Source organism: Megalops cyprinoides, chromosome 3, assembly GCF_013368585.1.
Source record: "Megalops cyprinoides isolate fMegCyp1 chromosome 3, fMegCyp1.pri, whole genome shotgun sequence".
Classification (NCBI taxonomy): domain Eukaryota; kingdom Metazoa; phylum Chordata; class Actinopteri; order Elopiformes; family Megalopidae; genus Megalops; species Megalops cyprinoides.
In genome coordinates, this window is record NC_050585.1 from 20,785,336 (window position 1) to 20,809,262 (window position 23,927).

The 23,927-nt window shown below is 42.9% G+C and overlaps 3 protein-coding genes across 3 annotated transcripts in view; 2 read left to right on the forward strand and 1 right to left on the reverse strand.

Moving 5' to 3' along the window:
* The first annotated feature begins 5,001 nt into the window (after positions 1 to 5,001).
* LOC118774405 (uncharacterized oxidoreductase Mflv_4205-like) lies at positions 5,002 to 5,871 on the forward strand. The gene has a single exon (XM_036523752.1). The coding sequence runs from the start codon at positions 5,002 to 5,004 to the stop codon at positions 5,869 to 5,871; it is 870 nt and encodes a 289-aa protein (XP_036379645.1).
* A 915-nt stretch (positions 5,872 to 6,786) lies between these two features.
* Positions 6,787 to 11,095, reverse strand: LOC118775263 (bcl2-associated agonist of cell death-like). The gene is made up of 4 exons (XM_036525087.1): positions 10,631 to 11,095; positions 9,812 to 9,958; positions 8,538 to 8,752; positions 6,787 to 8,214 (listed from the first exon to the last, which is right to left on the reverse strand). The coding sequence occupies exons 1-4, from the start codon at positions 10,668 to 10,670 to the stop codon at positions 8,092 to 8,094; spliced, it is 525 nt and encodes a 174-aa protein (XP_036380980.1). The 5' UTR covers positions 10,671 to 11,095; the 3' UTR covers positions 6,787 to 8,091.
* Positions 11,096 to 18,950: 7,855 nt separating this feature from the next.
* The window catches only part of slc8a4a (solute carrier family 8 member 4a), a 49,210-nt gene continuing 44,233 nt past the window's right edge, over positions 18,951 to 23,927 (forward strand). Inside the window, exons 1-2 of the mRNA XM_036524095.1 lie at positions 18,951 to 19,929; positions 20,462 to 20,729. The gene's annotated coding sequence lies outside the window, so the exon portion shown is untranslated. The remainder of the gene's footprint in view (positions 19,930 to 20,461; positions 20,730 to 23,927) is intronic.

The following is a 23,927-nucleotide window of genomic DNA, read 5'->3' on the forward strand; positions in this document are numbered from 1 at the left end:
AAGTGTGACTTAATGTGGGAAGTGGGTTCAGAAGAGAGTGGAGGAAACGTAATCGGTCATTTTTTTGTGCGTAAATGACTTACACATATTTGCACTTGTCTGTGTGTAGTCATGTGAGTGTGTGTGTGTGTGTGTGTGGGTGGGTGTTTGGGGGTGTGTGAGTGAGAGTGTGTTCATATGTATGGGAGGAAGGGAAAATTTGTGTGCATGCATGTTTATGTTTTTTGTGAAAGAGTGTATGTAAGTGTGTGTGTTGGCAGGGGGCGGTGGTTGTGGGGGTGTATGTAGGGGTTGGTGTAAGGGTAAGGACCCTACATTGCATGTGTCTCCACTGTAACCCCTTTGAATGAACAGGGTTCCATTTTGAATGTAACACTTTGATTGTGAGTAGACCATTTTTGAAACTGTAGCTGCTGATAGCTAGTTTCCATTAACAAACCAACACTTTGAAACATCTCACCGGTTTTTGTGCATTCACCTCCTGGCTTGGCCACTGATCCATATGCTGGTTTGTCGATGTCAAATGTTTCAATCTGTCATTTAAAAAATCATTACCAACTAACTTCACTATATCAAAAACAGCAATAATATGATATTTCAGCACCGAAGCACATCTCACGTCCCCAGCCATGGACTCCCCATCCTGGTGGACCGATTTTGTGCCCAACACAAGCTGTAAACAGGAATGCAAGAAGATGTGTTGAGCTGAGGTCTAAGACTGAACACATTTTAATTCATATATATATTTTTGGTTAAAGGAATTTAAATTACACCCAGAACACACACTGACATACACATGGGCAAACAGTAGACGGGTACTGGTGCATGGTGCGTACACTCTCAAAGTAAAACTTGCATAGATACATGTATCAGTGTTCTCTTACAGTCACTGGACATGAAAGACAGAATTGAACTGTTTAGTAGGATGTGCATAGAAACATTTTTTTATCAGCTGTAGATGACCCAGATCAGAAATGTAATTGAATTAGCAAGAGAGGATAGTTAGAGAAGTGTAGCTCAGCATGGCTCAGCCTGGCACAGAATGGCACAGGTATCAACTTTTTTAGAAGGGGATGGAGATTGGGATGGGGGTGGGGTCAGCTGGGGTAGCTGAGAGTTGTGGTACCCCTGCTGATATGGGCTTAGAGTATCTGAAAACAAGGCACCTAAGAGGAGGCCGTGAGCAGAGAAACTTGTGTTAATTTTCTTCCTTTTGTTATAAATGTACTTCTTTTATTTTATTATTTTCTTTAATTTTAGACCATTGCTTTGCTAGTTTTGTTTTGTTAACTCATGTGTTCATGTTTAATTTATTACTAATTTTGACCCCCCTCCCTCACCCCTGCCCCAACAGTCACCCCTAACAGTTAAGGACTGGATATTGAACATAAATCTGACACAGACAAGGGTTGAGTTAAATTCTTCCGTCAGATGTATAAAACAACTGGTATTGTTGCAAAACATCCTAATGCGTTGTTCTGTCTGAAACAATGCTGTTCACTGATTTGATTACTTTGAACCTGTGTATTTCATTAAACTACTGATTTATGACTACCAGAGTCTGTTGAGTACTTTTCACAGTTGCCCATCTCTACAGCCTCTCTGCAGACATGACGTATTAGTTATCAGAGATGACACTCAGGTCTGTCTGGGGCTAGGTTAACATCTCAGTGCTACTCAGAGCTTGTCTGAAGGATGTAAAGTCCTTGTGAAGCTTCTCCATCCACGTGAATGTTTGGCTGAGAGTTTATACAAAGCCCCGCCTTCAACGAGAAGCCCTTTGACAAATCAGCAGTAGTAGGAATAAAATCCTTCACAGCCAACCAAGGTACACTGTAGGTGGCTTAGGGGCATCTTCAAAATGCAGAGTGACCCTATTAAAACTGATTTTGTTGAATCTGCTGAAAATTTGAGCATACGTGATACCCCCACTGTATTGCAATGCTCTTTGTATAAAACGAAAAAAGATAGTTAATGGGAATTACTCCAGCATATAAATAGTTAACCAATCTGAAGACCGTCACCCCAATCCCCTACCGTGACAGATGAGTTCCCACCTCCTCAATGCTACTCCTTCAGCCCATTGGTTCAGAGGTTCGCCAATCTATCTACATCCCCCTTGAGGGCCAGATTGATCCTGCCTGCAAAAGAGCAAAAATTCATTACTGCTGCCCTCTAGCGGGGAATAAAGTTTGTGACTAATTCAGCCCACCTCTTCACGGGCCCTCTGTGAGCTGTAAGGTGTGACACACACATTTCGATTTTTGCCCTTGTTTAGTGTTAATTGCTGCTGTCGGCTTCCTGAGAGTTTAATTGATGCTGCCAGCTCCTGTGCACTTAGGTTCTACCTTGGTGTAACAGCGCAGACACATGTAACCTGTCAGGTCCTATGTGCGACAGTAATTGCTCTGGCAAGCAGCTTACAAGTTTGCCGAAAGTACAAGCTGAGCAGAAACAAAAGATGAGGAATTTATTGAGTTGTGGTAAGAACCTGAAGGTTCACCTGATCCTTCTGTGGGCATCTACCACAACAAACAACAGAAGCTTGACAGGTGGAAAGAAATGGCCAGGCATCTCGACAGAAACTGGTGCTGGGTTTGACTCCTGGCATGTGAGCGCTATAGCTTTACTGTAAGTTGTAATATCCCTGATATAGAAAATAAGCAGCGGGCAGCAATGTGTGGCTCTGGAAGGTGCTGACACAGTACGATTCCTCAGTTTCATAACATTTGCAGCGGCCCACTCCCCCCTGTGTCTGGTTCGTTTGTAGGACACTGGCTTAAAATTTTCAAGAACTCTGACAGGTTTAATGGGCTTATTATACTCTGAAACCTTATGGAGAAGGTATTGGTAGGAAATCACCACAGCTTGTAGCACGCATCAGGAACTTTAACTTGACTTTCCATTTCACAGCTACATTGATCCATATGCATTGTATATCCAGTTAAATTACATGCCTGGATGCTTATTTTTAATCTTGATATTTGTTTGGAAAATATACTTAACCTGTGGCGCAATCAAATATTATTTTAGGAACTCTTGTTTTAGCATTGATAATACTAACTGTATTTTTGTCACACAGAGGTATCTCACTGAAATGCAATTTTCTTACACCACCTCACCATTTCTTGTAACACTGGGACTAAAATGGTTCTACGTTTGATACCATGGAGTCCAGATGGAGGGTAACATGACCCTTTTTACCTCATTAAATTTGAACGTCACTAATGTGTTTATTCTTTTTTTAGCAGCTCTGTTATGGTGGAGGAACCATGGGACACTTTTAGTGGCCCTAGAATCGTTTCTGTCAGATGAGTGTTTGTGAAAGGGAACTCGTGGGAAACGGAAGAAGTGTGCTACTGAAAATGATTTTTCCTACTCTCCTGTGAGTCACGAAATGCTCCGTATCTGGCTATTTTATTCAATGAATGTTTCATATCTAAACCTAAACAGGATCAGAGCTCTGACGCTTGCTGGTAAGGATACATTGCTAACATATAGTGGTGTCCTGAAATGACCAGAAATTTGATGCAATTGCGATGTCATACTGTCAACTAGTGTCAGCGTCTGCGGACAGACCAGCTGTCTAGGTCGGGGCGCGGATGCACCGCCCTTCAGTGGCCCGCCGTGTTCACCGAGCTCATTGCACCGGGCAATCCAGTTGTTTTACAGATCAGCATTGGTAAAAATAAATAAATAAATAAAAAAATCTTCAAAAAAAAAAAAACCCGTATACAATGACATCTCAGAAATCTTTGTATTACCATAACCATACCATTACATTATCCGTTCAATGCTATTAACGTTACCCTTTATATTAAATCGTAAACATTGTTTATGTCGTGATTTGTTATAAGAATGAAAGTGGAAGTATTGTGACCTTTCTTCCGTTCCGCCCACCATGGTTTCCTTTCCTTTAACATACAAACAGACAACGAACAAAATTCAGGGCGGGAAGATTTGAGCCGCTTTCTTATTTTATCCGGCACGACAGAGACGAATATGCAACAATCTATCTGAGATTCCGCCTAGCATATCAGTTTCACGCTGTTCTTCATTCTTAACGTTATATTACACAGTTTGTCATTTAACAGCCGTATTTACTCATTAGGAATAATGCGCCTCTCAACTCAATAGTGAGCATAATGTGTTGAGTGCAGCAACTTGGCAAGCGACTCTCCTAAAATTCCCGGTGAGTTCATTGAAGTAGCATGTTTTACAAGGTGGTTCTTATTATACGATTAATTTAATGTTTGCGTAACGTAACGTAACGTAACGTAACGTGAGAACGACGTTACAGACAATCCCAAGAGTACCTAGAGTTGCCCAGGTCGCTAGCTTCATCACTTAACCTGACCGAAAACAACATTTTTGTCATGCGACAGTTAGCCTGTTAAACATTACCACATTTTAATTGTTGCGTCGATTTTGGCTAGGTTGCTAAATAAGGAGACCATAGTTGCTGTGCAGTTGGTTTACTTGGGATAACGAATTAACTGAAAGTCTGCTCGTTTTTACTCCAGTTCCATGCTTCAGTAATAGGTTGTGTTGTGGCTAAATAAAAACACGTATTCGTTTGCTGTAAGGTGTGAAAAATTAGCCAGCTATATCTGCTCGAGATAATTTAGGTTTTCTGCCGTGAAGGCCGTAAAGGTTACCGCAAAAAGGAGATGGCATCCATATGACATCTGTCGTCTGATTTGCTCTGGGGGAGGCTGCAACTACAATTTGCCTTTTGTTAACTTTTTTTGTTTAACTCTGTCTTAAAAACACGTAAAGTGCTGACTCTGGTTTGTTGTAAATAATTGGTAGTCACCAGAATAAACAATACTGAAAACAAGACAAAGTCACAGACCCTGAATGTATGCCTCCTCCTTGTGTAGCTGCTGGATCCTCCCAAGAAGCTGTGAAAATTGCAGCGCTGTCTAGCGGTGCATAACACACATCTCTTTGTGTGATTCAGTCTCTTCAGCCTTTTTATCAGTCTCCTATAGTGCCCCGATGTCTGACCCCTCCTCCTCAGTGACTTTGAACACAGGGACCCGAATGCCCCTCCTGGGGCTGGGCACATACCGGCTACGAGGCTTCCACCAGATTCATGCAGCGGTCGACGCCGCACTGGCAGCGGGATACCGCGTGTTTGACACCGCCGCAGTGTACGAGAACGAGGCCGATCTGGGGCTCGCACTCAGGGACCTGCTGCCCAAACACAGCCTGACCCGTACTGATATCTTCGTCATCAGCAAGCTGGGACCTGCGGACCAGGGCTCCAGGGCCCGGGAGGGGTGTGTGCAGAGCTTGGAGCAGCTGGGCTTGGAATACATTGACCTGTATCTGGTGCACTGGCCCGGGACCGAGGGGCTGTGCCCAGGCGACGCACTCCACCGAGAGAATCGCGCCCACAGCTGGGCAGTGCTCCAGGAGTTCCACACCGGGGGTAAATTCAGAGCGATCGGGGTGTCCAACTACACCGTGGGACACCTGCGGGAGCTGCTGGAGTCGGGAGGAACGCCCCCTGCAGTGCTGCAGGCGGAGCTTCACCCCAAACTGGCCCAGGTGGAGTTAAGGACCCTGTGCAGGGAGGCGGGCGTGTGCTTCCAGGCCCACACCTCCCTGGGGGCGGGGGCCCTGCTGGCAGACCCTGTGGTGCTGGGCGTAGCCGAGGGGTGCGGCCGCAGCCCCGCCCAGGTGCTGCTCAGGTGGGCCGTGCAGCAGAGCGTGCCCGTGCTGCCCATGTCCTCACACCCCGAGAGGGTGGCAGAGAATGCACAGATCTTTGGCTTCCAGCTGAGTGAGGAGGAGATGGGGAGGCTGTCTGCCCAGGACTGCGGGAGGAGGTTCTGCAGAAGAGACCCCTCCACCATCCCCTAGACAGTTAGATGACCCCCATGACTCTGGTGCAGTGAACACCTCCCTATGGATGACTGACTCAAAGCTACCAGAAACCAGGAGTGTTCCACAGATCAGGAGGAGTTGCTGTAAGGTATGGTGTATGTGTTACCGATGTTTATTAGTTGCTATCCTTTGTTTAAGGGTGCAACAAAATAAAAAATGAAAATCTTACGAAAGTATTTTCTATTCTGAAGCATTCCTCACTCCCCGTGTTTTAAATGTGCCTCTAATATAAAGTGTACAGAAAACATACTTAACATGCATAACTACACTAAACAGGACCTGAGAAAAATCACAGAAGTGATCATTGGTTTGGGCCCAAAGTGACATGCCTGGATGGAGGAGGCCTGAGGCCTGTACAAGAAATGTGTGTTTGTGGATCACTTTTCCAGCATTCTTGGTTAAGGCTGAATCTACTACTTTGTGCATGTTAAGTATGAATGTGCTTATGTTAATTTAAATCTTTAAATAACTTCGTATTGTCCTGAAGGGGCAGGGAATGAAAATGAAACTTGAATTCAGGGAACTGAAACATACTTAGCTTAGTCACCATTCTCCAGTTTCAGTTCCATTAACTACACTTCCCACATCGTTAAGGCTAGATGTTCTCATATGGTCACCAAAATGATATTACTGTCCTGCCACATAAGTTGCACCAAAGAAGTCACTTTTTAAAATTCATTTATTTTTCCATACATCAATAGTAAAGAAAGTTACATTTACAAAAGTTATAAAATTATAAAAAAGCAAAGTATTAAAAGTCTGAATCCCACACATAGTGGTTTCAAGTAGTACTTATATTATCCAAGATGACAGACTGCTACACAGCACAGTGAATCCATTTAGAGCTTCCCAGCCATAGCATCCAAAACCAGTGCTGAGCTTCCAGCTGTCAGTGCCCCAGTAGCCTTGTTGAGCGAACAGGAAGTGAACAGTCTCACACATACAAATCAGTGGTTGCTGACCCGTGTCAAAGTTGATACTCGACATGTTTGGAGTGGGGTTTCCCCTGCAATTGCACTTAAAAGCACATTTTAAACCACATTACCATGAGCACATGGAATCGAAGACTTCTAAGAGGAACTTTAACAATCTTAATTTTTTTTTTAATCCAGTGACTGTACAGCAGGGACCATGGTACATGGTAAGCAGTCTTCACTGTGGTGGCCTTTTCCCCACCTAAAAAGATCAGCATCTTTGGTTGGGTGGGTAGTCTGTGCTGTTTGCATATCATTGGCCACACAAGAAGGAATGACATTTCCAGGGCATTTATATGCTAATCAAAAATGTAAAAAAAAAATTATGCACATGGAATACTATACACAATCCCTGCTTTATTATAAAATAAGACACAGCCTTGCTGGCATATTAACATTTGTAAAGAATTTTTGTTCAATTTTCATCATTTTTTTTCCTTGAATCCTTTAAAAAAGACAATTTTACTATACAAACACAAAATCTTAGACATTTTTCCCCATAAGAATTGGTTTTGAAATTCATATACACATAACCATTCACCAGAGAACTACGAAACATTGTTTAGCAACTCCTTCTACTCAACTTCTTTCCTTACAAGGCATTTAAAGGCTTTAGTAGATAACTCCTGGCACGAGAAAGATTGTCACATAACAAGATTGTACTTTTGTTTTATTGCATCTGTGTATACTACACTTATATACACATTTTTGGAGGGCCTTAAATGCTACTTTAGTCACTTTATTCTGGGTAACCCCCATTGCATTTGCATCTTTTTTTTGCTGAGTAACATTTTTCTTAACAACGGAATGTCAACCTGTTCTGCCATGGATGTGCTATACATAAAATTATGTATGACACATTCACTGTTGGACCATTACTGCCACTGCATCATTGCAGTATTCTGCAAAGATATTAAACTGCAGTGGACTCTGGGAAATGCTCACACATAAACATACACAGTTCATCAACAAATTGGACCAAATAAGCCACTTGAATTGATCGAAACATCTAAAAAAAAAAAAGCCCACACACAGCCCTCTGGGAGTTTGACAGTTGCCACCTTCATGCATTACAAAGGAAACAGTCATATCTTGTCTCCTTCTCCCACCTACTTGTTTCTCTAGTAAATACCACCCAAACTTCAGCAACATTAGTTTGGTTTAATCTGATGTTGCTGTCCCAACCCACCCCACCTAACACCACCTACACAGACTTGCTGGCTTACGCAGCCCCACCCTCTCCTGGCTCATCCTCCGTCTCCCTGGGGCTCCAGAGGAAGGAGAACCAGCTGCGGGACGTCTTCATCTGCCGGGCCACTCCCACGCTGCGCACCTTCTTCATCTCCTGAAGATGGGGGAGCACACGGTTCCATAGAGAAGAGGAAGGCAGGGAGAGAGGGAAGGAGGGAGAAGAGGAAGGCAGGGAAAGGGGGGAGTGGGAAAGGGGGGGAGTGGGAAAGGGGGGAGTGGAGGAAGTTGAAGGCGGGGGGAGTGGGAAAGGGGGGAGTGGAGGAAGATGAAGGCGGGGGGAGAGTGGAAAGTGGAGAGGAGGGAGAGGGACAGAATGGAGAGGGGTTACTTTGCCACTAATAAAACTCAACTTCTTCCCAAACACTCCGTCCACCCCTCCCCACTCCTCCCTCTCTTGTGTCCTGTCCCTCGGCTCACCCCTTTGTCCAGCCAGGTGTCGAACTCGTCGCTCATGCGCCGCAGCTGCCTGCCGTAGCGCTTGGCCGCCCACAGGGCGGCAGGGGCTGACTGTGAACGCGCGCGGAATGGGACCCCTTCTGAAGACCTGCTCTCCTGGAACTCTGAGTCCACCGCTCTGCCTGCCGAAGACGCCTCCGATTCCGAGAGCACCCGCACACGACTCCTCCTCTCCTCTAGGGACAAGATGGAAAATGGAGGCAAGGGTGAGTATGGAACAAATACAAAACACTTAACAAATGTTCGCATTGCTAGCATATGTTTTCACTCTTCATCTTTTGTAGCCATGTGTTTCTATCTACCACATGGAAGCAGCATAGTCCTGTTGCTGTCCCCGTACCGTCGCTATACTTGCTGTATGCACTTTTGTAAGTCGCTTTGGATAAAAGCGTCTGCTAAATAAATAAATGTAAATCAACATCGAATAGATACGAGTGGCGTTTTTCCCCCAGAATCATTTCACATGGCCACGGAAAACTGGAGGTGTGCTCCTGCATCAGATATGATTAAAGGGAAAAAAATACAGGAAGAAACCTAGCGCCTTAACAACCCTTTCGCATGTAACTTATTTTTTATGCTATGTAGCTCGCGTGTCACATTACACGTTGTTTTCATTAGCGTTACTAAGCTTCTCACAGTTTTCAGTTAGCATTTGCTATATTTTTAGAGTTAAATCGCTGTTTCCTCAAAGCTAAAATTAGCTAGAAGTTCTCCAATCTAGTGTTCTAGTCGCACCAGTTTTAGCATACGCGCTAAACGGCTAATCACACCGGTATGACCGTATGCGCGAAAGGGTTAAGTGGCACCGAAATGAGGGACCAAAACCTGTGTTGCGATTCGTTCCGGTACATACCGGTCGTATAGGAACCGGTTTCGGTACCCAACCCTACTCATAAAACATCAGATCCCCTTATGTGAAGCTCCCAATGTGTCAACTACCTACAATCCACCTCTGTTGCATTGTGCCAATCACTGGAGTGTTGGGTGCGATTTGGGATGACCTGACTGAAGGCTAAACCCACAACCACCATCTCGGCCATCTTTTTTGTAACATGACATGACTTAACTAACACACTGAAGCAGTTTCCCTGTTCTAACTAGACGAAACGTACTAAACTGGTGGTTTGCACACTGGCACCCGAGTGAACCTTCTATTCTCCCAGACATAAAAGAAGCAAGCGTGTTACTATGCACCTATTGACCCCAACAGGCCGGCTGTCATATGGGTGTCTCACCTGAGCAGTTGACATGCGGTCTATTGAGGTTATGGTCAAGCTCCGACTCTGTCCCAGACATGGTCTCTGATTGGTCGGAATCGCCGTCGCTGTCCAAGGTTATCGGGTTGTTGGTGGAAAAGGTGAGGACGTGACCTATGGTGACGTCTTAGCAACGGGGAGGACGCAGGGAAAACAAATGCGGAAAAGCGGAGGGAAGAACATCAGTGAGCGTCTCAATCAAAATCTAAAAGTGAACTTCACAATATTTTGATGTCCTCTGATTTAGATAGTGTCAGCTGCCAAATAATAAAATATTTACCTCGCTCACGAACGTATCGTTATATACATACAAACAATGAATCTATACATCAAAAGTACAATTTTATCATTAATCAACCTGAAATGAACCTTCAAATGAATGTTCTTATTACATATTCCGATGACCGAATGCTGTTGGTTTCATATGAACTGCAATACTGCCTTCACTTAAGAGTTTGCTGAGCAGCGCAGCCAGACAAAAGTAGACTGGGAGAATCGAAATCGTTTTGAAATAAAATGTACACACTGACAAAGTCGACTATAGCAATTTAAATCAATGGTTTAAAAACTCAACACTTAAATGTCATATCATTCTTTTGCAAGAATACTAATGTAGTTACACAAACAATACGAACAACTTATTGTTATGAATGTAGCCACCTAGCGACACCATTCTGCCTAACTTCGCTGCATTATGTCTCGCTATCTAGGTGGGACTTCGTATTTGACTAGTTTGTTTTAGCTAAGCATAATGAGCTACACTTGCGAAACAGAGACAAACACAATGATTGACATTACTTCTTGCGCGCATAGAAGAGTGAAACGTCGGCAGAATCATTCTTAGTTGTTCAGCTCGTCAGCTATCCTCTTCTTGGGTCGATGTTTTCACCGCAAAAAGTGCCTTCCTGTTTCTACCCGTATCCAGTAAACGTTGATCGCTGGCCAGCCTCTTCCAAAGAGTTCTCGTCAACACAGGCTCCTCCGCATGTTAACACTGACACCCCGAAGACGTCGCTGGCTATTCCAACACACACTACTTTAGCTGGATAGCTACCGAAAGCTAATTAGCGCTACATTTACTGCTAAGTGTGCACTCTCAAACCAGATGTTTTCCGAGTGTGTATTCTTTCCTATTGTTTAAAGCGAATAGCGTCTTATAAAAGCTAGCCATATATCAAAGTTATGGCTTAAATTTTCCGCCGAATTCGGTTGTTTTGTACTGCTGTCGACCCCGCGCTCCTCATATCCTCTGTCGGTGTTTTGTTGTTGCCGTGCCTCGTTCACAGTATCATTTGCAATACCTTTTCTCAGCCAATCGGGTCGCGCTGTGCGCTGTTGTCAAAAGGAGCGCGGCCAATGAAAACGGGCCGACCGAGCTCTTTGACTGGCTCTTGCGAAAACGTCACTGTTGCGAGCGGGATCGGCTTTTGCAGGGCTTGTTTACATCGGGACCCGGTTTTGTGCGTTATAGGCGTGTTGGATCGATTCCAAAAATATTTATGACTCTTGTTGACTATTGTTTTTATCACTTTCTTCGCCTCATTTACGCTTTGCAAATGACGCATAACATATAACACTGTATAATTATCTAAATGCACGTGAACATTACATAGGCTACACAGTACAATAGAAAGCACTCAGATTATTGAATAACAGCCTAATTTAATGAAGATCCATGTTTTGGACCCAGTTCTTCATCAAAAAAAAAAATAGCGTTATAACACACGTTGGACTGGTATATGGTTAAATGTAAAATAAATACCAGCCAAACATAGTGTTAAACCAATGAAACACCATCATGGCATAGCTAAATCTATTACTATTACCCCTAACGCTATTATTGAAACAAAATGTTGCAAGCCCACACCTCAGCTGGAACAAGAACCTGTGAGCACCCTCAGGGGTCCAAATTTAAATATTCACCTCATATTAATAATTTGCTAATAATAAGTCTGTCAAAGCATGTGTGTCACACTGTCCTTCAATGCAAAAACTGAAGGTAATATAAGGCAGAATTTGACAAGTATGCCACAGACCATATGACAGAAATTTAGGTTTAGCACTGGATGTTCACCGTACCTAAAATGGTTACCAAGCCAGTCTTGATTCACACAAGGCTGGACAGCCATATTTCACTTTACATTAAAAAAATCTGTCATGTGATATGGCTGTCCAACCAACAAACCTAACCAGTTTTCATTATATGTGTAAGCTTATCACACACCTGTAATATTTGGCTAAATCATAGATCAGGCCTTCAGACAAAAGGCTTTTACAAGTATATACTGTATGTGCAAACGCCATCATAGTCAACATAGACACACAACTTGTGAATTATTCACCGTTAACAGTATGGCTGCCAGACCATGTAATGCCATCAGTAGTAATTCAGAACAAGAGTGGTTGCATAATAAACCTAGTTGCTAAACATCAAGGCTCGGTGGACAGTTGGAAACACCAGCTGCAAGATATCATCCTTTTGTATTTATGTGAACTAAGCTGGAAAAACACATGCAAGCATTTTCATTCCATTCCTTCTCAACGGGGAATATGCACAACTAACGGAAGAAAGTTTCAACACTAATGGAAGCAACGACTAGGAAAGAAATTACAAAGCAAATGTGGAATATTCTGTATGAAAAAGCCCAGGTTTTATTTTTATTTTTTGTTTTCCCCTGTATTTTCACTCATCTAAATTTATGATTGCTAATTTTACTAATTTAGGCTCCTCTCAACATGACATCCTCCGCTCTCATGGGCGGGCAGAGCAAGGTTTTTCACACTACCAAACAGTACGATGCACAAAAGTGGAGCAGGTGCTAATTGGAAGATGTCATCCGAACAGTTATCAGGTATGAGTGATAACTGCACAAGAGCACCAATATCGGTGATGCTTTCTTTGGTAGTGGCCATAACTTTAATGCCATTGGCTTATTTTTTTTATCCAACTGCCTGGCCAACACAGAGCTTAATACTCAATTTTTTTATTGTTTCAGGTGGTGCTAAGACATGTTTCAGTAGCTTGTTAAGACAACTTATTGACTGGGACTTTCCAGTGACTTAAATGCAAAGCAGAAACTGCAAAAATTAGAACTCCTTGACTTTGTAAGCTTTGTAAGGAAGTTCAGGGTTACTTGAATGCACCACCATTTTTCTACATGACTTTAAAAGAGAAGTTAAGAAATTTTTGTCCCCGTTCTGGCTGACAGAGTGACTACTATCACCAAAAAGACGTCTTTCAGGCTGAGAGAGGGAGACCAAACTTCCTGGAGAAATGGGTGAGACTGCTGAAACCCTTTTGAAATCTCTCTAATAAAAAGATTTGCAGTTACCACAGGCTACAGTTGTCAGGTTCTCCTTTCATTTATTAATGTACATCTCATTGGAAAAATCAATCAAGCTCAACAAGTAGCTATAAATTGGAACAGTATAAAGAAAAGGACCCGCTTAAAGGAAAAAAAAAATTCAACATTGTGCACGTCTGTGTGTTTTGTGTGTGTATATGTCTAATATGTGCATGTGCATGTGCATTGTTGTAAATGTATTTGTGTATGTGCCGTCTATGCCGGTTTGTATGTGTGCATGTATGTGTGTACATTTAATTATATATGCACTTAAATTTTTATACATCTATGTATTTATACATATGCATATTGTATTTATATATTTTCTCATGCAACGTTTCTTTGTCTCTTCTGATACATCTGTATTTGTAAAGATTCTCCATTCTCCATTCAATATCTATGCTTATCTCCTCCTATCTAATCTACATTGAAATGACTGCAGACTTGCACATCTCAAGTAACACTTCAAAAGGTGTTCCCTTATCTATTCCAGTTCAATGTTTCTGTGTATGTCCTGTTTCTCTTCCCATATAGACATTATTATGCTTAACATCCTCAAAACTTGCCTTTCATGTAAAAACCTGGATCACATACAGCAGCAGTGTGTCATAATGTGCCCTGGTACAATGACTACATTACACTGTCAATGTCAATGATATCTGTCTCCTGGAATATCCAGGCATAGAATACCCTGCTAAAAGCAATAAAACTCCAGGTCCTTGATAAACTGAAAGCCGATATCATACCACTACAAGGAAACAGTCTTTCAGAGACGGAATCCCAGAAATGTAAGCATGAATAAGTAGGACAACTTTCAATTATTTGAAGAAAGGGCAATCGTCATTCTGTTCAGTTAAAATAGCACCTTATTTACATACCTCTGCACCAATCTTCCTATGTTTCTTTTTTGCGACTGAAGTGCAAAATGCTCAGTATGTTAAGGCAACTAAGTTGACTGAAATAACCCCAAAACCAGTATGATCAGATTTTGTACAGTCAGAATGCAAAGTTACTCCTCAGTAATATCCTCATCATAGATAAAAAAATAGCTCAAATGCAGTATCTCTCACCTCTAGAGTTTAGGGGAAACAACAGCCATTCACCGTATAACTTAAACTCCAGTTTTGCATAATCCAGTGTTACAATGAACAAGTCTGTTCTATTAGTCAATTTTATCTAAAATATGCAGAATACTCAGTACTCAGACTACTTGAATTGATGATAGCCCTTCCATCTTCTGGATTATTTTTATAAACACATAATGCCAATTTATTACCATTCTGAAAGACAGCCAATTCAGTACAAGCTATCACACAATATTTAGATTACTCTTCATATGACTGTAGCTGAGAAACTGGCTCTGTCCACCATTGAACTCCAACTGATTATAAATGCTGTTGCAAGTAAGCTTTTGTTCATGAAAAAATCTACCTATTCCTTCACACTTTGGGTACACCATTACCTTGAGAATATGTGCAGCCATTTCTAAGGTTCTATGCTTTGTATTCAAGTAGGTTCTTGAATTTGAGTGTTCAAAATATGGTATGACCACTCAGGATGGCCGTCAGGCAAAATGACATGCTGACTACTCCCTTCCAATTCAATGAAGGCATAAGTGAGAGATCAGAGAACAGAGAAAAGCACTTTACAAGCCTCTGCAGAATATGATATGTGCACCAAGTGTCAATGGAATTCAAAAATATGATTTGTCTGTGTTTGGCCTAGTTTAGCTCACAGCTACATGTCAAAATATAATTATGTTGATTCATATACAGAACACCGGATTAATAATTTTCCTGAAATGATTAATAACAGTCAACATCGTGTTATTAACAGCTTGGAATCCACTGTACCATGAACTTCCTGTTTATGACCAACAGATGGCGATATAAGTCTTGAAATGCCTCTCCTTCCACGTTAAGTCTGTCACACCATTTTAACTGAAAGGGGAGTAGCAAATTGTGAACAGAACGGGGAATTGGCATTTCATTATTTTTAGTGCATTATTTAGCCCCACTGCCTCTATCGCTTATTTCTGAATATATTGTCTGCAAATGATTTTGGTCATCATGGAGACTGACTTCATATTACTCAGATTCATTACAGAATACATATAACTGTCAAGACCTTACTGACATCTTACCGAGCACACAACCCAGCAAAACAGTAGCTATGATGAAAACAGGACTTTGCAAGCATGCTTCAACTTTTCACATCTGGCCTGATACCTGATGGCCATTCATGGCTGTTTGACAACATCTTTTTTAAAATTAATTGGAGGTCTTGAATCTGTCATCCACCAATCGACAAAAGACCAAGGAGGGGATCAATATTTGAACATTACTCTGATTTACAAGCCACCAGGGTCTTTCTGGGAGGCTAAATAAAAAGGAGTCTGCACAAACATGTCTACCTTAAAATGTAAAAGAGAAAAACATGGCAATCTAACCTCACTGTTAGTTGTTTACTTTCATTCAAATGCCCTATATTCATAAGTATTTTTGAAGTCTGGAATATGTGCTCAATTTCTGAAAAAAATGTGCTGAAATGTTTACCACTCATAATATGACTGGACAACTTGAGCTATTTCGTTATTTTGATGCACCTTTGTGTGAGTTGTAATCAAAATTAGCATCCAGAAGCTGAGTGAACAGCAAAATGACCTTAGATAAGAGGATCTGGAGGTAGAAAAAATTATGAGGTAAGATAATGAAGAGAAGACATGCGTGAACATTCTGATTTCATGCAGCAGTCACAAAAAACATCAGGGATCAGGGCACTCCTCTGGTAGTCTGCCCTCCTGACATCACATATGAAAACACCTCCAATTATAAAGGGTTGCACTGCTAATGTTTGGCCTTATGGACTCCAGGCTTGTATTTTACAGTGTCTGCTTGGCTGAAGTTCCATCGGTGATTTATGTCTCTGGACAGGAGTAGAGAGAAACAGAAATGGGAGGCAATGTGCTTGAATGCTAATTACGCCACATTGCTGCAAAATTAATTAGCATGGGTTGAAATGTGTGTTTTAGTCTGTTAGGAGAAACTTTTGAAAAGTAGGAGCATAATTATTTCATTTCCTTTCCCTTTCCTTCCTTCAGTGGTCCCTTCCAAGCTAGACCGCGACAGACAGTATTTATAATCCAGACACACAATATCTAGACAGACACAAACCAAGCCAAACCATAACTTCGTCAGCTCTTTTTGCGACCCTGTATTAGCAGCTAGAGGATAGGGTCAGAGCGAACAACAGTTGACCTCTGACCCCACTGGAAGGGATCCGAATCAGCTCTGACACAGAGCAGGGCAGGGCTAGGTGCATTTCCAGGTAGCAAGTGAGAACACAGCACTAGGGGGCCATGATTCTCTCTGTGTGGAAACGCCACTGCATATACGTGTTCCTGTGGATTTAATATAATCCTTGTTTACATGGTGTTGCATGAAAGAGTCGTCATGAGTGAGCTGAGATAGTCAGGGCGAGCACCACTTGGGTGTAATAACATTGTTTCCACGGTGATGAGGGCACATTTTATTGTGCGGTGTTTGCTACATTTGTGGCTTACCTGCTCCGGCCCTTGGCAGGTTCAGGACTATTTAATTTAATAGTAATTACACAGTACAGCAGCTCACTGGTGAGTTTCTGCCTGCAAAATAAGATGCTAATTTCTTTGGGCACCTGCAAAACCACAACTTTCCCTTCAGGACCTGGGCTCCCTTCTCTTCATGTAATCAGGAGTAACATGTACAGACTGGGCAGAGTGGGACAAGGCAGGGAGGTGTTTGTCTGTGTGTATTATGGGGATGGAGCCATGGTGCAGTCCTACAGGCACATGATATTTAAATGCTTACTCCAGGCCTGAATTGCCAGCATAATGGGAACTTATAGTTCATACAGCTACAGTTCCTGTGGCTCTAAGCAGCTTCATATACAAGTGCAACCCCCCTCTAGTATGAAGTGTGATTACCTCTTGTGCTTAAATTAGCAGACACCCTCATCCTGAATAGCATAAAGATTTCACCTGTTTGTATTGCTGGAAATGTAGGCCTACTGAAATGTTTCTGGTTCATGTTAAGCATGTCACTGAAGGGTTTGAAGCCAGGCAGTGTCCTTTCAGAGGAGACTTGAACTTGCAGAATTTTCCTTCAGCATTAACCAATACTGGAGATTGGGACAAGAGGTGGGGGTGGTGTTAACGTGGTCCAATTCACTATCTAATCAATCAGCCACTGCGGTCAATGCTCCAGGGCTCCGCAGTGCTGTTGACTGTATGTGTGCTCTAAAGCAAAATGTGTAGGCAGGAGACGGAGGTCCAGGCATCGAGATTTGTCAAATAAAAACACTCTACGGGGCACTGGCAGCTTTTCCATAGCTGTGTTTTATATATTAATGGAACGTCTATGTTTATGCATGTTTACAAATGTGAACGCCTCCGTTATTCTGTGTACCACGTAAGTGTGTTGGTTTTGTTTGCGAAAGCATGTGAGTCTATCAGGATGTGCAAAATCACATTACACGTATGTGTCTGGGTGAGTCTGGCCTGACAAATCTCAGAGCACTTCTTGGTAAATGTTTCATGACAGCAAAGTGTTTCTTTTAACTGTGAGGGAGAGAGTTGAGCTGTAATGCGGAGTTTCCTAATTTAGCCTGTACCTCCCACTGCTTGTTCGTTGACTACTACTATCTACTAATTCAGAGAATTATCATCCATCTCTGTGTTTCTATGGTGACAGGAAAGTGTAACAAAAAAAAGAAAAAAAATCGCAGTATATTCCCTGGAATATTATGAATTAAGAGCCGACTGTATAATGTGACAAAGCTAGTGTATTCTCTTTCAGTTAATTTATCGAGATCATCTAGTCGGAAATCGAAAAATATTTACGGTCTACGACTCCATCAGGATTTGCGGCAAAGTTGAAAACTGACAGCATTAATAAAACTAACCACGTAGTCAAAAGTAAGAAGCCAGAACCAGTTTTTAAATTTTAACGAACGCTGATCTGATATTGACACATTGAACAGGTATCGGCTGTTTGTCTCAATTTTGGATGTTTGCCCCAACATAAAGATATGACCATAGTTTTCTTAACGCTTGCTCATTGCGTTAAAGTAGGCTATCTATAGTATATAATATGTAATATCCCTACATATACATCTATAATGGCCTATATAATATCCTTTCTACAGCATTGGTCCACCAGCATCTAAACCAAGTAAAACGATTCAAGATAAGGGGTTTAATCAAGATATATTGTTCGTTCATTTTATTTTCAAGCAGCTACCATAAAAGCCTGCATGCAGAATGTGCCCCCAGGCCCAGGGCTTGGAGACAGTGACATGTATAATAATGTATGGTCTAATAAGCGCTTCCGCAGCACTTTTTTGCGAACACAAGTGCGCCCTTTGACTCGTCTTCTGCCGGGCTGGGGGGGGGGGGGCACTTCAACGAGCATAATGCCTATTGATGATGGAAAGAAACATGAATGGATTCGTCAATAAACGGTTTTCTTAGAGGGACCGCGCGGATGGTGATAGCTTCGTGTTATTGACAGAACTCTCTCTGTCCTCCGTCTCCGTTACCTGTAATCTACGTAAGGGCATGCTCGCGAATTTTCTTTCATTCATTCATTCATTCATTGTTCCGTGGGTCCTCAGCTCACGGGGTGTCCTGATGCGGGAATCGCACATTTCTAATGGTTACTCCCAGGCACCCCTCCCCTCTCTCTGCGGACGCCGCTGCTGCTGAAAACGGGTGTTTGCTCCGTTGTGCTCTTCGTATTTTCTGCCAAACGGAATCTACCGAGAGGTAGAACTGCCATCAACATATTTCTCCTCTCTTCCCTCCCTCTCATTCCCTCTGTCCCTCTATCCCTCCCACTCGTACAGATCCTGTGCTATGATGCTGATGAGAGTGCATCGTTAGCGTCTTTTCAGGCAGTGGGTCGCTCTATCACTCACTCGCCTCCCCCCCTCCACCTCCGTACGCTGCTTTCCTTCTATCTCTCTTCCCCTCTCTCTCTCTCTCTCTCTCTCAAACACATCGCATATCTTCATACACCTCGCTTTATCTAAGATACGTTGCGGAAACAATTTATTTTGAACTATTTCTCTTTTTTGTATTCTGGAAAGGAATGTGGTTGCCTTCGGTTGAGTGACTGTCAGTTTGAGGAAACAGACGGAAACATTGCTGAATAGTGAACAAAGATCCCAACAGGAGGCGAAGATCTTCCACAAAAAAAAAAAAAAACTAACAATCGTGAAAACAAGATCAAACTCACCTTTTTAACAGTCTGCCTCCACGTTATCCTCTCCTTCAAAATGAATTGCCTTTTATAATGAGACTGTTGGATGCAACAAATCTGTGTAATATGTGGGCTGCCGAGTTGAGAACATGACATTTATTTAACGGTAGAAAAACGCACATTTCCCACAAGCGTCTACGGGAATGAATGACAGAAGGCAGAACATTGAAATGATCGACACGCTAATTGCGATTGGAGTTCGCAGCGAGACCTAACGGAGCCGGAGAGTACGGTGGGCGGCTTTACATGTGTATTTTTTGAAGAGCTGCCAGAGCGCGGAGAGCGACGTTCCACAGACCGCCAGCACCAACGGAATCCCACCGCACCGTTCAGCAGCTCGACGTACCGAGGTACCGTCGCCTGCCGCCGTTTGCACCGCGCCACATCGGGGTACGCGAGAAGACAACAGGGGAACGGACGAGCTACCACCCTCCTAAAAAACGCCTGCAATTTAGTGAGTATGGGCGCAAAGGCACGAGGTCACCACAAACAGCCACCCGTCAGAAGCCGAAAGCTCTACATGCCACACAGAAACAATCGTTTTCCTTGCACAGCACGAGCGCTATTTTACGTGGTTGGGGGGGGGAAAACAAGACTTTAATGGTAAGAACGTAGCCTACTCTTACGTGCGGGCAGTGTCGGCATGTTCAGTAGTTCAGTCAATAGAACAGAACCTGCAGTCAGTTATGGCTCGACTGTTTAAAACTCGGGACATGTAAATTAAAGGTTTTGTTGTTTTACAATTTCACCCCTAATGTAAAAATGTTACAATTATAAGAAATCCTCCAGGGCAAATTAATATTGAGGATTCAATACGACACGTCACATGCATGGAATTTACAGTTAAATTGATTAGCAATAACCTAACGCGTATGCGCAATGCATTCCACATTTCTTTGAATACACCACACCTGCCTTTCCCCCTAAAGGAATTATCCCTCTCTAAGATCTGTTTAAGGGCTTAATGTGTTTATTTTTATTGCAAGGTGTAAGGAGGAAGCCCCGTCCGCCCCCTCCACCTGTGCCGTTGTTAAGGGAACGGATCGCCCACAGGTTTAGGAAAAAGCCCGTGGGAAACGCCCCCACCCTCTCCGCCTCTCGATCCCCGAGTGGGATTGGAGCATCACTGCTGCCATGTGCGACCCTCAGCGGGAATAAACCCAGGCGGCACCGGCCACCGGCATCGATAGTACATGCCCCCCGCGGGACCGCACATTTCCCACCGAGTCACTGATTTCTGAAACCAAGGTGCAGGTAAGGACAACCCGCGCAGTCTCTTGATTCAATTTGTGCTAACTATTTTTGCTAATGTGACCCTGTTTTTACATGTTTGCGTACCAGAGCGCTTATGGCTTATTTTATTTTTAGTAAGTGTGGATGTTTTGTAGAATACAGGTTATGCCGTAGCTGCTGCAGTGTCAAAAAAGGCATTTTTTTATCTTCTCGTGGGTGAGTTAGAAATTACAGGAGGGAAATCAGGCGGAACAAACTTCAATTCGGTTCCTTCGCGCCCAGGTTCAGTTATATAGTACTGCGCATAGGGCACATTCATCAACAATATTTCACAATATAATATTACACTATAAATTCTGTACTTGTATTTATTAAAACAGGGTGAAAAGAGAGGGAACAGAACATGTAAATATTTGACCTATGGATTTGGAACAGAATGCATTCTGTCTACCAGGTCAGTCACTGAGGGTGATCACACCTGCTGACGGCTGTGTAAATAGCTTCCTGGGGTCCTAGGTCTTTTGTCAGGGTAGAGTGGACTTGTGGGCTCTGCTGTTGTGAAGGTCGCCATCTGGAGGCCAATAGTTTGCATTACACTTTCCGCTTATTATAGGAAAGGGTGTCCAGCTCTCTGGAAACAGCAAATCCGTATTAGGATTATGTATACAATGCACTTCAGTGCACATTGTTCATATTTTTTCTATTTTCATGAGTGACACCGATGGGATATGCTAATGTACGTTGGTTAATATCTGGGTGTGTATTTTTGATTGTGTGTGTGTGCATGTTTCTGCATATGTGTGTTTGGTCATGTACACGTGTGTGTGTGCATGCGTGCGTGTGTGTCTGTGCGTGCGTGTGTGTGTTTGTGTGTGTGTGTGTGTGTGTGCGTGTGCGTGAGCACTCTGGATACATTTACTCTGTGACTGGATTATAGGGGATCAGATATATGGAACTGGAAGCATTCCAGGGCCAGTGTGCTGGAATATGGATAATCCAGCGGCAGCTTTCATCTGCAGAGAGCAGCAGTCTTTCGCAATTTATTTTTGCTCCATTTTTCTCATTGAAAAGTGTGCCCAATCCATTTAGCACTATTTCACCAAGGGGACACAGGGTTTCCACCGGGCAAGAGGAAGAGAAAGAAAAAAAAAGAATGAAACAAGCAAGAGTGACAGGGATGGAGAGACTGGACAGAGGGAACAAGAGAGGGACAGGCATATGTTTCAGTGAGGAGAGAAAAGAATGATGGAGTCAGTGGGAGAGGGAGAGGGAGCAAGGGAGTAGGATGGATATGTGAGCTCACTGTGCTCGTGAACATGGTATGTGGTTATTAATTTGAGATGTACACGTTAACCGCTGTGTGGGCTGTCCCTCTTTGTTTTATAGCAGTTTGCTGGTACTCTGGTTTGTTCTTACTGCTGAGGTGTATCGAAAATGGTCCCTTTGTGCAGGCGTATCTGATCTCTGGATATTCTGTCTATTATTGCAGGGCAGCAGTGTGATGTAGTAGTAGGAGGCAGGAATCACAACCCAAAGGTTGCACTGTTCAACTCCCTGCTGGGCTTCTGCTGATGTGCCATTGGGCAAGGTACCCAACCTGAATTGTCTCAGAAAATATGCAGCTGAATAAATGGCTGACGTGAAAGTTGTAAGCTGTGTAAGTTGTTCTGGATTGGCACAAAGGATGTACTGTGTAGAGCTGTCTTGGTGTAACGCTCCTATTATAGAGGTGCATGTTTTTCAGCGTCAGGGCGCTGGTTATTGAGGCTGGATTTCGCACACTGATCGAAATGTCGGCAGCCTTTATTTTCCCTCCCGCTTAAAGCTGAAATCCGTTACCCGCCACAAGAGCTCATTTTAACGTTCACACCGAAGCGAGAATAATCCTGCTCTCTGCCTCCGGCCAAATTTAGGAAGTGGAACTTCTTTTGCTTTCTGCTTTCATAGCGAGTGGAGCACTGCGCACGCTGCGTGTTCACGTTCCAGGCGACGCAAAGCCGTCCGCTGAGAAACACGTTTGCCAGCTGCAGTGAACTAATGGGAAAAACTTTAACATGCCAGGTGGGGACAGGGCACCCCCAGGGAACCTGTCAAATTCCAGTTAAGCTTAATTGTCTTTGCTCAGAGATTAGTAAAAAAAAATCCAAGTTGCTCAACTGCAAATCTTGCAAACTGAAAAACTGGACTGGTGAAAAGAATAGATGGTGCGGTTCATTTCTTGGAGCTGAATTTGAATGAGATGCCGCTACAGTGAAAACCGTGTATTTCTAATGATGGGGAGACCAAAAAGAACTGCCAGAACGGTCTCAGGTCCCAAATCTGTCACAGACTTTATTTATGGAATAAGATGCAGTAAATGTAGCAATGGTTCCTGGGTAAAACTGAGCTGAAGCACAAACCGAATCATCAGGCATGAAAAAGGAACGGCAGATGAGTCACACATTTAAAAAAGGGAAACAAAGTGTTCCCTCTAAGAAAAGGGAGTTAATTATGAATTAATGATTCGGTTAATTCCTCATTCATCCATTTGTTGACTTGGCGCTATCCACGTCTTTCTCTCTTCCTCCCTTATTTAATGTGACATCCAAAGCACCAGCTGTGATATAGGGGGAAGCCATGCCTAACTACCCAATCAGCGTGACCTCCAGTGTTCTAAAACCATATCAAGATTATTCACCATATAGGTCTCACTCAACAGACAGAACTGTCAGGTAACCAACCAAACATCACAAATGTAAGAATGAAAACACTGTTAGGGTTACCTTCCCTAACTTGTGTATACATACTGTGAATAATGTGAGTCTTCTTTTAGTAAAAAGTGAGAGCTTTCTTTCTCCTGTCTCATGTGGGAGCTGAAAACATTGACAGTTTTGATAAAATACCTACTCAGGCAGTAGCATTAATACCTGGTGGGACAGAAAATTGTATTACCCTTCAATACAGTGCCACCTATGTGCCTGGCTATATGAACAAATATATCATTAATGTACCTCCTGAACCAAGGAAAAAGACTCTGGGAAATAAATGTGAAGTGAACAAAGGGAGAGGCGCAGGTCCTAAAGACAGTGTTATTTGGATGTGAGGTCACATGACGTATGTTCTTACCTCTTAAAGAACCAGGTTCTGACAGGAGCCCCTCAGGAGTAGTCCAGTCTACACCTACGCTGTAATGGACAGACAGCATTTTGGGCGTTGTTGTATTTTTTGAGGCCCAAATTC

Bases quoted from the DNA above. Each gene is read 5' to 3' on its own strand.
- LOC118774405 (XM_036523752.1), top strand. From the start codon at position 5,002: ATGTCTGACCCCTCCTCCTCAGTGACTTTGAACACAGGGACCCGAATG.
- LOC118775263 (XM_036525087.1), bottom strand. From the start codon at position 10,670: ATGATTCTGCCGACGTTTCACTCTTCTATGCGCGCAAGAA. The intron at 9,959-10,630 runs GTAATGTCAATC...CCCGTTGCTAAG, and splicing joins CTCTTCTATGCGCGCAAGAA to ACGTCACCATAGGTCACGTC. The intron at 8,215-8,537 runs GTGAGCCGAGGG...CCCCATCTTCAG, and splicing joins ACACCTGGCTGGACAAAGGG to GAGATGAAGAAGGTGCGCAG.